At 47.2% G+C, this 17912-nt stretch overlaps 1 protein-coding gene across 1 annotated transcript in view; it reads right to left on the bottom strand.

The window, feature by feature from the left end:
- The window catches only part of CPT1A (carnitine palmitoyltransferase 1A), an 86825-nt gene that overhangs the window by 37011 nt on the left and 31902 nt on the right, over window positions 1–17912 (bottom strand). The window contains exons 2-6 of the mRNA XM_064287629.1: window positions 16178–16331; window positions 12013–12152; window positions 5252–5423; window positions 2804–2905; window positions 219–356 (exon numbers count right to left, since the gene is read on the bottom strand). Of these exons, the coding sequence (XP_064143699.1) occupies window positions 219–356; window positions 2804–2905; window positions 5252–5423; window positions 12013–12152; window positions 16178–16318 (693 nt within the window). The 5' untranslated portion in view covers window positions 16319–16331. The remainder of the gene's footprint in view (window positions 1–218; window positions 357–2803; window positions 2906–5251; window positions 5424–12012; window positions 12153–16177; window positions 16332–17912) is intronic.

Here is a 17912-nt window from a genome sequence, read left to right as displayed (position 1 = left end):
GCTAGTAGTCGAGCACTTAGCCATTAAATCGCCACTGTGACTGTACATACGAATACCCCTCTGGACACAGGGTGAAATCGTCAGTCTAAATGCACACTGGACCTGACGTGCGTGCAGCCTTGCGTCATCTAAACCGTCAGGTCAGCTCTGTGTTCCTGGCCCCCAGATTCAGATTTTCAAACACATCATCAAGAGAAACAGCGTGTGTGCGCACTTACGTAATTTGTAGCCCACCAGGATTTTAGCTTCAAGTACCACTGCAATTTTGGTCCAAGGTTGATGGCAAAATCCTGCGCCAGCTCTGTCATCCGTCTGAAGTCCTCCTCCTTCATGAGGGGCCTCACTGACTCCAGATACTGGAGTTAAGGGAAGAAAAAGCAAAGTTAACACACAGGGATCAAAGCCTACACTGTCTTACCCGTGCCCTAGAGAAAACACAGCCGAATGGAAAGACATAACACCCTCCCCAAGCTGGTTCTGTTGCTCCTTAGGCAAGTTAGCTAACTCCAACGCTACATGCTGTTTTAGGCTCAGAATAAACAGTTCAACTTCTTTATCCTTTACTGGCATGAAAGCTCCCCAAATCCTGCGTCCCCACACAATCATCAAAGTACGTTCCACCGCGTCAGATCGACATTTGGTTAACGAGAAAATTTCTACAGTGTCTTCTATCCGTGATGTGACCTTTAACCTGTCCTTCGCTAAGCTGCAATGGCCTGGGATGGTGGCGAGGAGGGGAGGTGCGCCGTGCCAAGGGCAGTGCTGTGAGGGGCGTCGGCCAGGTGTTCAGGGTGGCGGGACGGGAAGGAGGAGTGAGACGGGTGGAGACAGGGATGTCATGCGGCCAGGCCGAGGCTAGGTCTCCTGGTTCAGGGTTTTCGTCTCCATCCCCTTCAAGCACGTGGGTGTAAAAGCGTATGTTTCAGCTCACATGCCTGGCATTTTTAAAAGTACGCCCCAAAGCTTCTGAAATGTGCAAAGCAAAAACTTACAGAAAGTAACACTACAGCTAACCCCTGCTTGGTGTCGTTAATCCAACAAGCCAGTTGCTACCGTTGTAAGCTGCCGTCGAGTCAGTCCCCGACTCATGGTGACCTCACGCACAATGAAATGAAATACTTGGTCCTGTGGATTGGACCATCGTGAGCTATAGGGTTTTCACTGGCTGAGTTTTAGAAGTCGATCTCCAGGCCTTTCCTCCTGGTCCATCTCAGTCTGGAAGCTCAGCTGAAGCCAGTTCAGCACCCCAGCAACACGCAAGCCTCCCTGCTCCACTGACAGGTGGGTGGTGACTGTACATGAGATGCGTTGGCTGGGAGTCAGCACGGGTCTCCTGCGTGGACGGTGAACATTCTACCAGTGCACCACCAATGCCCCCAGATAAGTTAGTATCTGCTGTGAAAACTGCTTTGGGCCAGCAGTGATCACTCGAGCCCTCCTTGAGTGTTTAAAGACAGAATCTCATCCCCTAAGACAGATTAGTTGTTACATATCTTAAGATTTATTTGACGTAAAATATATGCTAGTGAGACTGCAAACCACGCTCGGAAGGAGCTGACGTCAAACAGATGTGAAGGAACTTGCTGACGTCACCTGGGAGTGAAGGACCAAGCCTGCGGAGTTTCTTGGTCAGAGTTTAAAGATGGGCTGCAGAATGTAGAGAAATTTGAAGCCTTGTGTATTGCTAACGGAAATAGAAAATGGCGCAGCCACTTTGGTAAACCGTCTGGTGATGCATCAAAAAGTTAAACACGGAATTACCAAATGAACCAGCAATTCTGCTCCTATGTGTATACCCGAAAGACTTGAAAGCAGGTAGGTGAACAAAACTTGTACACAGATGTTCACAGCAGCGTTATTCACAACAGTGAAAAGGTGGAAACAATCCAAGTGCCCACCAACAGAAGAATGGATAAACAAAACGTGGCCCCTCCACACCAAGAGGTACTACTCAGCCACAGAAAGGAATGGAGCTCTGACACCTGCTACGACATGAATGAGCCTTGAAAACATGACGTTGAGGGAAAGAAGCCAGACACAAAAGACCACTATTGTATGATTCCATCCACATAAAATGTCCAGAACAGGCAAATCCATAGACAGCAGATTAGTGGTTACCCGTTATTGCTTAAGGGGTATGGGGCTTTCATTTGGGGTGATGGAAAGTTCTAGAAATATACAACAGTGATAGTTGCATGACATTGCGAATGTACTTAATGCCACTGAACCGTGTGCTCTTTAAAGTGGCTAAATGGTCAATTTTATGTTACATGTGTTTTACCACAATAAAAAAAAATACATATGTATGTATATATACGGGGCTGCTCCCTCCCTCGTGGGGTGATCTTCAGGATTAAAGCAGAGAGGGTGACTGCAGCTAATGTCACGACTGCTCTCGCAGGCAATCCACCATCTGCCCCGCACCCTGCCACTGGGGAGCCTGCTTTAAAATGGGTGGGGGCTTGTCAAAGACCATTTTCCTGAGACAGGCTGGGGGCCGACCATCTCCACACACCCAGCTGTGCCAGGGTCAGCGAGGGACACTCAAAAGCTCTCTGATGCCCCTCCCCATCCAGACCCCAAACCTCCGTCAAGCAGGCGCATTTTTAAAACACCTGGGATGCGGTGCTACAGCAGGAGACAGAGGGTTTTATGTGACAGCCCTACAAGGTACTGCTGAGAGTTAACACAGCCCAACAGCGGCCAGTGAATGCAGTCAGAGTTAAGACGTTAGCTTGTGCGTCAAAAAGACAACCAGCACACACACAGCAGGCCATAGGGTGCGAGGCGGAGCCACACTCACCCTGTCCACGGTGTCTTTCACAGCCGGAACAGGAAGGCGTGGCAGTGAGGTCTGGAAGCTATACAACATGGGCTTTCGGCCTGAAAAAATCTTCACCATACCCTTAAGGAAAAAAAAAGTTACATTAAAAAAAACAAGACCATATTAAAGATCAGAAGCCACTTCTCAGCTGTATACAACTCGCTGATTATTCACAGATTTTCTGTGGCGATTTCTTTCTCCTCCGGCCCATTTCTGCCCCCACACTCACAGGTCCCAGCAAACCACACGTAGCCCCCAAATAAGAACCACGTTGAATAAAAGCCTGTGTCTAAGAAAAGCTTGGAATGGAGCCGGCCCAGCATGGTTTACTGGCCCGGCCCCTCCTGGCATCTGTGGTATCCCAGTATGGCTGCACCTGTGCACATGAGTAAGTCTCGCCTATGTCTTCGAGCCCTTGGCTTCGGCGACTGGCTTGAGGCTCATGGGTAGAATCCAAGCTGAGGAGCCTGGACCTCGTGCCATCCTCGTAGGAGGCCATGTTGTCCTTTCACTCATTGTTGGGCCTAGTGGAGATCACAAACTTGCCTATTCTTACTGTTTCAGCTGGAATGATCCAAACGTGGTGTAATAGCTGGTCATCTCATGCTGACCAGACTGCAGGGAAAGTTCTAGAGCTCATGCTGGAGGGAGGCAGAGAAATAGCATCAATGACACTTGGACCTGAGGAGCATTGGGACTCAACCTACAGTAGCGTGGAGGCCACCTGAGGGAAGATTACGTAACGTCTGTGTAAAGTGTGAGAACCACCCCTGAGTGTCTTCTTGCTGGGGGCCACCTGAGGGAACGTCACATAACATCTGTGTAAAGTCTGGGTGCCACCTCTGAGTGGCTTCTCGCTGGAGGCCGCCTGAGAGAATGTCATGTGACATCTATGTAAAGTGTAGGAGCTGCCTCTGAGTGTCTTCTTGCTAGAGGCCACCTAAGGGAACGCACGTAACGTGCATGTAAAGTGTAGGAGCCACCCCTGAGTGTCTTCTCACTGTACAATTTGGTTTCTTTGGAAAACTTTCAGCCAAGCAATAAGTACTTTGGAACAGGGAAGCCTGGTGTCAGGGGTATGCAGGGGACATGGGCACTGGCCACTGGGCTCCCTCTGAGTCCCCCAAAGGTTTTCAGCTGCTGAGGATAGCAGGCCCAGCTGCAGGCGCACCACCCCCTGGTGATGGTGAGCTGCTCAGGAGGCCCCGCCTCAGGCCACAGCTCACCAAACTACTAGGAGTTTGTTTCACTTATAAAACCATGAAATATCCCAATGAAAGCAAAGGCTTTAAAGGAAAATCTTCAGTTATGACCCATTGAGTCAATTCTGACTCATAGCAATCCTATGGGACAAAGTAGACTGGCACATTTCTCTCCTGCCGAGTGCTGGAGGGTTCAAACCCCCCACCTTTCGGTTAGCAGCTGAGAGCTTAACCACTGTGACACTAGGGCTCCTTCTAAGTATGACCAGTTTCATTCAAATTCATCCAGGCCATTTAACAAGGGCCTGTGAGGGACTGTGAGTTAACGCAGTCCAGTGTTTCTTTACAAGAACTTAAATTATTCACAGAAGACAGCCTTCATGGCTACTGGAAGTTGACTTTTGAGGCTCCTAGCATCACCGATGCTCCTTCTTCGCCTCCCCTCACCGTGAGCTCTAGAACTTTCCTTGTGTTTGTTAAGCATGAGATGACCAATTATTATACCAAGTTTAGAAGTTTACAAGGTAATGGGGCCTGAATAACTTGATGAAGGCTCAGGTGACGATACAAACTGGGCGACAGCACATGGTGAGGCCAGACACCGGTTCACAGGCCTGCGGAGCTTACAGGAGCCCGTGCACCAAAGACAGAGGCCCCACAAGTTCAGAAACGGCTTCTACCTTGATGGTTTGTTTCCAGAAAACTTGAGCTCATGAAAAGTTTTACACAATGGAAGTTGGATAAACATTCATGCACATGACAAAGTAATTCGCTTTGAGCAAGTGACACTCAGGCTAGGGACAAGGGCAGCTTCAGAGCACACTGGAAACGAACCACGAAACCATGGGCATCCCAGTCAGGTGGATCAGCTGAGGGAGATTTCTGAACACCTGGTTCCATGTTAGTCAGAAAAGCTACAAAGCAGTAATGGCTTTTGTGTTATGAGGAGTGTGACAAAGAAGTAGCACTTTTATTTTATGGACGACCTGAACTGCAAACCCAGACGACGTAGATATTAAATGCTCAACACCCTCTAGCACCATTAAAGGAAAAACACTCTCGGGCCCAAATGTAGGCATCATGGTATATCAAGCCCCTCCAGGAAGTAAGGACAACACGCAGGTCCCAAGCCAAGCATCAAAGGGGCAAAAGTTCCACAAGATTCCTTGTTTCAAGAGTAAAAAACATCGATACAAGCGCCACACCGAGCAGGAAGTGGGATTACCATCCAGATCTTGGTCGTGCGGCTCATCTTGCCATGCTCATTAAACATCCACCCGTGGTAGGAGAGCAGCACCTTCAGGGAGTAACGCATGGTGATAATGAGTGCCACCCACAGGCCGGTGCCAAAAAGGATGCCGCTGACGATGTTCTTCGTCTGGTCCGACATGTAGCCGCTGCCGAAGCAAAGCAAAACAATGCATTAGTGTGGAAAAAAGATGGTGTGGGTTGCAACTGACCAAGACCTGTGCTGATAGGCTGAACCACCCCTCCCCATCTGTCAGTGTGTCACACCGTGGTGGCTTTCATGTGGCTGTGATGCCAGAAGCCATGCCACCACTATTTCAAATACCAGCAGGATCACCCACGGTGGACAGGTTTCAGCAGAGCTTCCAGACTAAGACTAGGAAGAAAGGTCTGGCAACCAACTTCCAAAAACCAGGCATTAAAAACCCTATGGATCACAACAGAAGATTGTACAATATAGTGCTGGAAGGCGAGCCCCCTAAGTTGGAAGGCACTAAAAATACACAGTGGCTGAAACTCTGGACTGTCACGTCAACTATCGTGAAGATGAAGCAGGACCAGGCAGTGTTTTGTTCTGTTGCACGGGGGGTAGACGTGAGTCAGAGCCGACTCGACTGCAACAAATAACAACAAAAAGATGGAGCAGCCCCTGTTCACCAAAAGAAAGAACATATAACCCCAAGTGGGAGTCAGGCCGTGTCAAACAGAGAAAGCTCATGTGAACCCACCTCTCTAAGAGGTTACAGGCAATTTTCTTCCCACCTCAAAATCAACCAGTTCCATCTGCTTTGGAGGTCTATAAAGCCAACGAAGGATAATGCACGTAATCAGAAAAAAGAAACATCTTTCTCCAGAGACTGGAGCCCTGGTGGCACAGTGGTTAAGAGCTTGGCTGCTAAGCAAAAGGTCGGCAGTTCGAATCTACCAGGCACTCCTTGGAAACCCTATGGGGCAGCTCTGCTCTGTTCTATAGGGTCGCTATGAGTTGGAACTGACTCCACGGCAGTGGGTTTCCTCCAGAGGCTAGGGATGATGACAGAGGGAACGCTGTGAGACTGCTAGCTTGTACCACACCCCCATGATGAAAACTACACCCCAAAACAATGCGTACCTCCGGGACTGGGGGCTTTCACCAGTTTGTCCCTGCTCTTTATGTTTTGTTTTGTTTCCTCTCAAACACACCTTTGGATTTTACAATCACTCATAAGAAATTCAAAATCATTTGGCACAAATCACTTAATCAATAGAGCTAGTTTTTACATGATTAACATAATCAATGTCATTGACTTGTACATGAAAAAATACTGAATTGGCAAAAAAAAAAAATTCTCCCAACACTGGGAAAAGAAAAAAAAAAAGGAGCTTGTGTTTAGTTGAGGTAGGAATGGTGGAACTGTTTATCACGGATAAATGAAGAAGTTGCTCATATCCATAATCATTTAAATAATAAACAAAGAAAGTGGTTTCAGTTGCGATGGGAAATTAAATATTTTATGGTAAATGTGGACCTTAACAATGAGAAGAAATGCAGCTATTCATACATCTTTGTGGTTCTGATTTCAGTTTTAGTTGTCTTAGAAACTGGAAAATATTTTTAAAATAATAAATAGCTAAGGGTGCTTCAAATTATTAAAACAGCCAACACCTAAACTAAAAAACGTATATCCAATATTCATAAACCACCAATTTTATAATACATAGAAATAAACATCTTCCAGGTAAAATACTTTGGTTTCAAAACTATTATCTTCCTATAACTTGCCAAATCTTCCCTTAAAATTTAACTATAGTCTCTACTTTAAACCCGATGTTGTTTTCTAATAACCTAATCTATAAGCAAACTTACCCATATGTACCCGTTGCCATCGAGTTGATTTTGACTCATAGAGACCCTATAGGACAGAGTAGAATTGCCCCATAGGGTTCCCAAGGAGTGCCTGGTGGATTCGAACTGCTGACCTTATGGTTAGCAGCCGTAGTTCTTAACCACTACGCCACAAGGGCTTCCTAAGCCAACTCAGACTTACGAATTTAAGAAGCTGTTTTCTGGATAGTGTACACTTTAGATTTCTAAGTACTACATCAGTGAAGGGGAAAGACATACACACATACTGAATTCTCAAAAATCAAAGAGCATTTTAGCATAAACAAATGACACGTTCAGGATTTTTTAACACATATATGTACATATGTTGTTGTTGTTAGGTCTTATTGAGTCAATTTCAACTCACATTGACCCCACGTGACAGAGCAGAACTGCCCCATAGGGTTTTCTAGGCTGTAATCTTTACAAGAGCAAATTGCCAGGTCTTTCTCGTGTGGATGGATGTGTATATACGTAAATATACAATATACATTACATATAGACACACACGTATATACATACATCCATATATACACACAACACACATATGTACATGTATAGACACACACATACATAACACACATATGTACATGTATACACACACATACATACTATACACATACATGCGCTTCCATAAAGAGCTTCGGCAAACACTTTCATTTAAATTCACAGTCCATAGCAGGCTGCTGCGGATGGACAGACAAGACACAAACCCCCTCGGCCACATCTGGCTGCCTGGCTTCTGGAAGCTGTTACCTGGGATGTCAGAGACCCTTCTCAGGAAGATTGTCCCAGAACAGCCTGGAAGCTGGAAGTCGCTGGCCCAGTTTACCACAATAGGTTTAGAGGGACAAAGAAACAAATCTTCTAAAGACCCAGATTACAAACGGCTTTAAATAGCTAACACTTCTAAATATAATCCAACGTGAAAAGGCAACCCATGCTAGAGAGAAACTGAAAATCTGTATCGAACTCACAACAGCCTGCAGAGCACACAGGACCAACACAATGGGTGCCCACAGGTGAGCCCTGTCCACAGGTGAGCGGACCATGACCCATCAGTAACCGGAGGAGAGAGGCATGGGCCCCAGAGTGTCCTAGGTCTGTCAGCTGCTTTCCGAGTGATGAGAGTGACAGAGTCCCTTCCACAGCTTCCCCAGTCTCCAGCCAGACTATGGAATCCGGCAGGCGTCCAAGCCCAGGCACGCTTCCATAAAAATGACAGGCAATTTTCATTCTGTCCCCTGCAGATGCTAATAAAGGCATGAGCCAGGGTTTGTTACCCAACTGGCGATTACAAGTCCCTCAGCTGGGCACTAAGTCCCTTCCTGAGTCTCCAGGGGCTCCATGAATAAGGAACAGCGTGTGGAGAACGCCTCTGCAGACCCTTCTGCAAAATGAGGGTCAGGAGTTAGGGGCATGTATTAACATCGTCGGAGCCCTGGGGGCGCACGGTCAAGAGCTCGGCTGCTAACCGAAAAGGTGGGCCATTCTGTCCTATGGGGTCACTATGAGTCGGAATTGATTCAACGGGAACAGGTTTGGGTTTTTTTGGTTAACACTGTCTGGATGAAGTGCACTCATACGAATATTCACATCACTAAGTCAAATCCAGTTAATCTTTTATTTAAAGTCATCAGAAAGAAATTCTGTGAGTCAGTTTTAACATAGATCACATTTTACTAATTTATTTTCCTATTGCTTTTTGACCAAATGACATGTAAACCCAAACAACCAACAGGGCTCAATGACAAAGGTCCGGAACTCCATTTTTGACTTGGTCACAATCCCGGCATTGAGAACACAGGCTCAGGAAGTGTGTGGACACACCCTGGGTCCCATTATGTTATGTCTCTCACATGTCTGACTTCACCTTCCAGACACAACTCCAGCCTGAACAACAACCTCCCACTACGAAACACGGACTTGGGGGAGTATTATTTCTCTAGTCAGAGTCCTGGTGGCAGAGTGGTTAAGAGCTCAGACTGCTAACCAAAAGGCTGGCAGCCACTCCTTGGAAACCTTATGGGGCAGTTCTACTCTGTCCTGTAGGGTTGCCATGAGTTGGAATTGCTCAACGGCAGTGGGTATTTCTCTAGTCATAGACCTAGGAGTACCGCTGACACAAATGGTTACGCACTCAACTAACCAAAAGATTGGTGGGTTGAACCCACCTAGAGGTGTCTCGGAAGAAAGGCCCGGCAATCTGCTTCCGAGAAACTTGAAAACCCCATGGAGCAGTTCTCCACTCTGCACAGTTGGGGTTGCCAGGAGTCGGAATGAACTCAACAGCAACTAGCAACAGAACAACAGTCACAGACCTAAAATGTCTGCAAATGGAAGCAAGCAAAACAGCAGAAGGATCAGGTGTCCGGCACCAGCTATCTGCGGACGCTTCAAAGATACTGTAGTGCTTTCAAACGAGAAAATAAAAACGCATATTCAAGTGCAAGGATCACAGGTGCAAACAAGGTAACAGCCCTGTGTTCCATTGTCCAGTTGCTCAATAATCAACACAGCAGTGGTGTTTGTCTCGCGGGAAGGTTCTCTGAAAAGAGACTTAGAGTCGGTCCTCCGTATCTGCGGCTCTGCATCCACAGATTCAACCAACTATGGACAGAAAATGCTTAAGAAAAAAAAAGCAAAGTTCCAAAAAGCAAAACTTGAATTTGCTGTACGCCGAGCTCTATGCTGAATCCACGTGAATGAAGTGGTGTGCAAGCATCCCCTGCTGTAGCCTCCCGCCATTTCACAGACCCTCAGCCTCTCTCCAGCACTCACTGTTCGAGCATTGTTTGCCCTGTGTCTCATCGGTTTGCTATTTGTGTTGCACACCCTTTGTTTCTGGGGAAAAATGGCTACTAGAAAGCAATGAAGTGGTCAAAGCAATCCCTCAAAGGCTAAGTGTGAAGGGGCTGAGGGGCAGCAGAGGAAGGAGTTTCAAGCTAGTAAGGGGTGGCTGGCTAGCTCTGGAAAGCGCTGAAGCCTCAAGAACTTCAAGATCACGGGAGAGCCGCATCGGCTGAGGCCCAAGCCACAGCAGGCTTCCTAGAAGAGCTCAAGAAACTCATAGAAGAGAAAAGCTGCTTTCCAGAGCAAGTCTTCAATGGTGATGAAACAACTATTTACATAGCATCTATGTTGTATTTGGTATTATAAGTAATCTAAAAATTAATAAAGCTTCAGGGAGGATGTGTGTAGGTTATACGCAAATACTACATCATTTCACATAAAGGACTTGAGCATCCATGGATTTTGGTACCTGTGGGCGGTTCTGGAACCACCAGATACTGAGGGATGACTGTACTGAAGAAAGCAATAATTTTGGCATTGAATAGATTCCCATTTCTTCTTTCCGCGATCTTGGGCAAGAAATGAATCTCCCTGAACACCTCCTGACGGATACAATAGAGATGCCTACGCAAGGTAACCTCTTATGTCTACGTGAGGTCATCTGACACGCCTATGCGAGGTCACTGGGCCTGAGCACTGACCTACAGGAGATCCTGGATCAGAGTCAGGGACATCTGAGAGCTCATGGAATAAAGGACATTGGAGGTGTTCAGCCAATGTTGACTGAACAAACACTCAGCGTGCCCTTTATTTTTTTTTATTATTTTTTTCACCCTCCTCTTCTAAGTTGTTCCTCCTTCATTAACATAAACTCACTGCCCCCTAAAGTTCCTATCTAATCTTTCAAGTTGCTGTTGTCAATTTGATCTCACATAAATAGTTGTTAAAAAAGCACAATGCTCAAGACAGACCTTTAGCTAAATTATTGTTTGGTTTTAAGATATCAGGGAATATTTTGATTTAAGCTTTAAAGAATATCTCAGGGCAATAGTTTCAGGGGTTCATCCAGCCTCCAGAGCTCCAGAAAGTCTGGAGTCCATGAGAATTAGAAATTCTGTTTTACATTGTCCCCCTTTTGATCAAGATTTTTCTATGGAATCTTTTCTCAAAATGTTCAGTAATGATAGCCAGGCACCATCCAGTTCTGGTCTCATGGCCTAGCATACCCTTTAGAACAATCCAGCACACCTGCATGAGACCCATGGACCAGGAGCTTCTTAGAGAAAAATATCTACCTAGATGCACTTCCAGGGAGCCCCTGGGTATCACAAATGGTTAGGTGCTTGACTACTAGCTGAAAGTCGGCAATTAGAACCTACCCTGAGGCTCCCTGGAAGACAGGCCCACCGATCTCCTTCTGAAAGGTCACAGCCTTGAAAGTCCTATGGAGCAGTTCTACTCTGTACACACGAGGTCGCCAGCAGTTGGAATCGACTCAGTGGCAGCCAACAACATGCACAGCTTAAACCTGGATTCCTGCCCTGAGTTTAGAGTCTAAGGGAGTAAAATTCAATAACAAGAGCACCTCTGGGCCAAATCTCCTGGCAAAAAGAGAGCTTGCTTTCAAACTCCTAGAAAAGTCTAAAATTTCAAGAGGAGAGAATGACAGGGATTCCCTTGGAGGGGGGGGGTCTCTAAACCACTGAGAGGGATCTAAGGGTCTGGGTTCACCCCAGAGCGCCCCACAGCAATCTGTTCACAGGGGCACAGCTGGAACTCTAGAATGGACTCAGAAACAACCATGCTGGGAACTAACTCCCTGGGCAGAAATTTCTTTGGCAACCCCGCTGGCCAGGCTAGATGCTCCTGGGGTTTCAGAGAGAGGGAGCACAACTCCTGGGGGACCTTAACAGCAGTCCAGAAAACAGGAAGCAAGCCTACATGGGGACAGCCAGCAAAAGCTTCCAGTGAGTCTGGAACAGCAGGTGTCCACAGGCACGACATTTGAGAAGACAGACAGACACTGGCAACGAAGCCTCGATCACTTCTAGGATCATCTGTGATGCCACAGGATGACTTACGTCGTGTCGAGGGTCCGGTTGATTTTTGCGATGATTCCCAGTGAGGGGTCGATCTTGGCGTACATGGTTGACATTACGCCTACCACCACGATAAGCCAGCTTGAGGGACTGGCTGGGTAAACGCCCGTGATGATTCCATTCTGAAAACAAGCACAAGCCATAAGCAACGCCCTTTGCATAGACATACACGTTAAATCAGATGCCCCCAGTCACGGGGACCTCCCAGCTAACTCCAGAGCTTGAGAATCTTGGTGAGGTGCCAGGCAATGGGGGGAAGATGGTTTGAGGCACATGGTTTGCAACACACTGCCACTAGCTGGAAATGTTACCTCCACTGTTCCAACTTTCTCCCAACTTCTTCCTTTCCTCCCAAACACCTCCCAAACACCTCCCGAAAGTCTCTCAAAGGCTGATCCCAGGACTTGAGAATCACCTGCGGCACTAGTTTAGCATACAAGTTCCTGGGCTCTACCCAGACTGACTCCCAACACCCACCGGCTGAGGATGGGCCACCAAGCCATCTAGTCTTCCCCTAGTCTGCTCTGGTCTAGGGTGCCTGTGACTCCAGCTTCAAAGTCATCCCCTCACTTCTCCTTGGTCAAGATGCCTGCTTGACCTCAAAGTATTTAAAGGAGAAACTCCTACAATGTCAATAATTTGCTGTAAAACACTCCAAAAAAACCCCAAACCTGTTGCTGTTGAATCGATTCTGACTCATAGTGACCCTACAGGACAGAGTAGAACTGCCCCATAGGGTTTCCAAGGTGTGGCTGGTGGATTTGAACTGCTGACCTTTTGGTTAGCAGCCAAGCTCCTAACCGCTGTGCCACCAGGGCTCCAAAACCCCAACACCAGTCCCAGTGCCCTTCAGTCGATTCCGACTCATAGCGACCCTATAGGACAAACTAGAACTGCCCCACAGAGTTTCCAAGGAGCACCTGGTGGTATCGAACTGACAACCCTTTGGTTAGCAGCCATAGCACTTAACCACTACGCCACCAGGGTTTCCCAAACAGTCCCCTTTAAATGCTCCAGCCCCCCCCCCCCACTCCCCGCAAAAGAAAGGTGAGAAGAAGGGATCCATGAAACAAGATGATTGGTGAAGTGTTGAAGATCAACGCTGGGAGGTTAACAGAGAGAGTTGCTAATCTATTCTCTTCACATTTGTGTATGTTTGAAAATTTCCAATTCGAAAAAAAAAAAAAAATTCTTGCTTACCAAAGCCATCATGATAAGATACTGATGAGAACAAGACAATGGATTTTAAAAACTATCAAGGCCCCTTTTATCTGAATTCCCTTAGAAGATACTCACATCCCTAAATTTAGCCCTATTGGATCTCCAATTATTGGAAGATGTAGGAGAAAGAGACTTTACACAAAGGGGGTCTTTTCACATTCTCTGAAGTAAAAAATTTTTTCAACCCTCTCATGAGCAGCGGGACATACAGGGCCCACCTACAACTTCCACCTCTCAGGTTTATTGGTAAGCTACCATACCACTGCCAGTAGGTGCTGCCGGCAGGTGGGGACCTGTATAACGGTTTGACATGGAAGAAACAGGCGTGTGTCACAAATTACTGTTTCTACAGTGTATGGTGTGAGGTGTTGTATCCTGAAGGCGCAACTGTGCCAAACTTTTGTCTCTTTTGCTTTTGTTCAGTGAGCTAAGCCTTGTAAGTATATTTTCTGTTCCTCTGCATTATTCAGAAGTTGAGTTTCTTGAGAGTTCCCGTGAATATCACACTTTTAGGCACCATACATTATACGCACGGGTCCAGGGATGCAGAAGGTGATACAGAGCCCACAGGGATATATCTGTCCCACATAATCCTACCCCCAGTGTTCGGAGGGACAACTGTGTCCCACATAATCCTACTGGAGTCCAGAGGGAAATGTGTGTCCCACATAACCCTACCCCCAGAGTCCAGAGGGACAACTGTGTCCCACATAATCCTATCCCTAGAGTCCAGAGGGACATGTGTGTCCCACATAACCCTACCCCCCAAGTCCAGAGGGACAACTGTGTCCCACATAATCCTATCACCAGAGTCCAGAGGGACATGTGTCCCACATAATCCTACCCCCCGAGTCCAGAGGGACATGTGTGCCTATATAATATGTATCAAAATCCATATTTCATAACAAAATTTCAGAAATGCTCCTTGATTCAGCATCCATTAATGAAAACATGTGGTATCAACAACAAAAAAATTTTTTTAATTAATTCATACAAAAAACGGTTAAAAAATAAATGAATTAGAATTAAATAAAAATAAATAAATGAAGGGTGGGAAGCAGGAGAGAGAGGGGAGTTTTGCAGTTAAACAGTCCCCTGTTCTCGTGATGCTCCCAGTCCTTTCTGAAGCACACCAAGGCCCTGGTGTCGGAAGCAGCTCCGGCGGCCCTCACTGATCCCTCCCCTCTGCGCGTCCCGGGTCTCGCCTAGTAAACCACCTGCTATGCGTGCTCACGTACTTTCACATCTGGCCTGCTCAGCTATACTATAAAAACCAGAAGAGCTGCTGTTGAGTTGACTCTGACTCCTGGCGACCCCAAGTGTGTCAGAGTAGAACTACACTCCACAGGCTTTTCAATGGTTGTGACTTTTCAGAAATAGATCACCAGGCCTTTCTTCCAAGGTGCCTCTTGATGAACTCAAACTGCCAACCTTCTGGTTCACAGTTGAGCACTTCCCCGTTTTTGTTACCCAAGGCCTCCTAGGTGTTAAAGGAAACCAAAAAACCATACCGGCTGCCATCAAGTCAATTCCAACTCATGGTGCTTCCACAGGGTTTTCTTGGCTGTGATCTTTATGGAAGCAGATCGCCAGGTCTTTCTTTCACAGTGCTGCCACCGGCTGGGTTTGAACCTCCAACCTTTAGGTCAGCAGTTGAGCACTTGACTGTCTGAGCTACCCAGAGACTCCTAACTGTACTTTAAGGTCTTTAAAATCAGAACAATATTTTCACTGGGTTGAATATGATGGAGAGGCCTCTGCACCCGCACTTCCATTTTCTTAGATTTGAAGGTAAAAGGGCCAGTCCTCAGCCAAATCCTCAAGCTGATGGAGCTTAGCTTTGCCTCCCTGGTTTTTCCCCAGTAGGTGGTGCCCTCCTCCACTGCTGGAGGATAACGCCAAGGGCTGAGGGGACGGGGTGTGACTCCGTCATTTACATGGGGCCAAGGACCCACTGCTGAGCCCAGGACACTCCTGCCAGGCTGGGGCTCGCCCACCTTCTCACCCATGTCACGTGGCCCGCTCCTCCAGCTCCCCCAAACCCTCTCTGTGCTACCCTCTGAGAAGGAAGATGGAAACCCCAGACTCTGAACAGCAGCTGCCCTGGGGGTGGCCAACACACTCACTTCTGTCTTGCTGTTCTTTCATCTCCTCTAAATTTTCTAAACACGCATTCACTGCTTCTGTGATTTTAAAAAGTGAATTAAAAACAAAAGAATAAAATGTAAACGACTCTTGTACTTAAAAGGGTGAATTTCCCACTTTTTCGGGCAAGCCGAACAGAAAACAGGTGAAGTTAACTGTATGTGAATTTTCATGGACATTTTTTTGATGCTGGAATTATTTTATTGGCGAGATATTTATTAAATAAAATCATTTATGTTTACAAAGTTGGAAAAAAATCCTTTTTTCCACTAGGTATAACAGATCCCTGACTCAGAGCAGGAGATGTGGATTCTAGACTTCCCACTCACCCTCTCCGAGCCTCAGTTTCCTCACCGATCTGCCCTGCTGACCTTACAGGACTCCTTCAAGAATTCAGCAAGCCAATATATGCGGAAGTGGTTCAAAAACTAGGTACCACAGAGATATAAACTATGTGCTAGTTATAACTCTGAAATGCTTATATTTCGACAGCACCTAGAAAACTATTGCTTAGATATTAAAGTGAATGTTATTAAAAGAAAGAAAAAAGCTGCCGGCGAATCAGCTCTAACTCATGACGACCCCGTGTGTATGAGTAGAACTGTGCTCTCTGGGGTTTTCAATGGCCGATCTTTTGGAAGTAGATCGCCAGGCCGTTCTTCCGAGGCACCTATGGGTAGACTCAAACCTCTAACCTTTCAGTTAGCAGCCGAGCACATTAACCAATGGCACCACCCAGGGACTACGAATATCACACAAACTTAAATGAAGAACTGCAAACCTTGAATCTGATGAACTTCTTTTTCCAGGAATGAAGTCCAGAGAGATAGATTTGTTTAAGGGCCTCATGGCTCAGCTGGAGGTCGATCCCGTCTGGGGTGACGGTGAACTGAAAGGCCACGGCTTGGTGAGCTTCTGCCATCGTGAATGGTCACCTGGAGAGGAAAGGAAGAAGACTGTAGAAAATCCCCTACACGGAAATTTAGTTGGCTAAGTGTTTCCTCTCCATTTAACAGACGTAATATTTTTCATGAACACATCCAATTCAGAGCCACCATACCTTACACCCTAGTCCCCCATCCAAGGAGCCCCGGTGGCGCAGTGTTAAGCACTCGGGTGCTAATCGAAAGGTCAGCGATGCCAAGCCACCAGCTGCTCCACGGAAGGAAGAGGTAACAGTCAGCTTCCATAAAGATTAACCAAAGCAAACCCATTGCCCATGCATCAATCCTGACTCATAGCAACCCCACAGGACTCAGTAGAATTGCCCCACAGGGTTTCCAAGGCTGTAAATCTTTATGGAAGCAGACTGCCACATCTTTCTCACAGCCTTGGAAACCCTATGGGGCAGTTCTACTCTGTCCTAGAGGGTTGTTATGAGTCAGAATTGACTTGACGGCAAAGGCTTTGTTTTCGTTTTGTGGTTTATCCCCTGATCGGCACTGTATCAACAATTGCTGCCTTTTGCCTAGAGACCCTGGATGATCAACAGAGGCTGGGGACCCTAAGCCCCTCGTCCGGCCTTCAGGCCCAAGCCTGTGGATCCCTCACCCCCACTGTGGCCTCCAGACCCCAGGAGCAGGGATCCCCCACCTCCTAGACCACAGGCAATGGGATTCCCCCAGCCCAGGCCCTAGCCATTCCAGGGAACTGTACCTCCAGGCCAAGAGCTCAGTCCGTACCCAGCTTGCTATGGAAGCCAGTGGCTGTTCAGCAATTTAGTCTGCAAAGGCCTATCTACCTCCTCTAGCTCACCAGCCCCGAGGCTGGCCTAGAAGAAACCCCACAGGTCCTCACACAAGTCCACAGTGGCCCTGACCCCTGACCTTCAGGTAGGAACGCTGGGCCTAACACCCAACGCCTTCACCTGCCGAGCCTGTGGCTGCTGTTCTGAGGAGCTATTTTAAGCTACAGATACCACCATGAGGGACTTCATTAAAATAAGACAGGCCGAGTCCTCAAGAGCGGGTGTTCTGAGGTCGGGTCTGGGTGTTCCTCCTCAGAGTCTCTGATTGAAACAAAACTGCCTCCAACATTCAAAGGACTGAACAGTTACCAGGGTATTTTACCTCACCTCTGGGCACAGCCCTTCCCGGGCTCGCTTCCCTGCCAGCAAAAGAAAACACACTTCGTTTCAACCGCTTTGGAGACCTACGATCTATTCTGTCTCCCCTCACAGTCTGCCCTCACAGTCCTTCCAACACCCCACCCACCATAGTCACCTCACCCTCTTCCACACGCAGTCGTCCTCTCCCCCCAGAGCTGGCTCCTCTCCCCTCTGAGGGTTGTGCTATATTGCTATCTCTGTCTACACTGTTTTGACGCAAAGTACTAAATGGATGTTGTTGTTGTTGTTGTTGTGTGGTGCCATTGAGTTGATTTTCGACTCATAGTGACCCCATGTGACAGAGCAGAACTGCTCCATAGGGTTTCCTTGGCCGTGATCTTTACAGGAGCAGGTCACCAGGTCTTTCTTCCACAAAGCCTCTGGGTGGGGTTGATCTGCTGACCTTTCA

The sequence above is a fragment of the Loxodonta africana genome, chromosome 7 (assembly GCF_030014295.1).
Source record: "Loxodonta africana isolate mLoxAfr1 chromosome 7, mLoxAfr1.hap2, whole genome shotgun sequence".
NCBI classification, from domain to species: Eukaryota; Metazoa; Chordata; class Mammalia; order Proboscidea; family Elephantidae; genus Loxodonta; species Loxodonta africana.
This window is presented reverse-complemented; position numbering and strand designations above follow the sequence as displayed.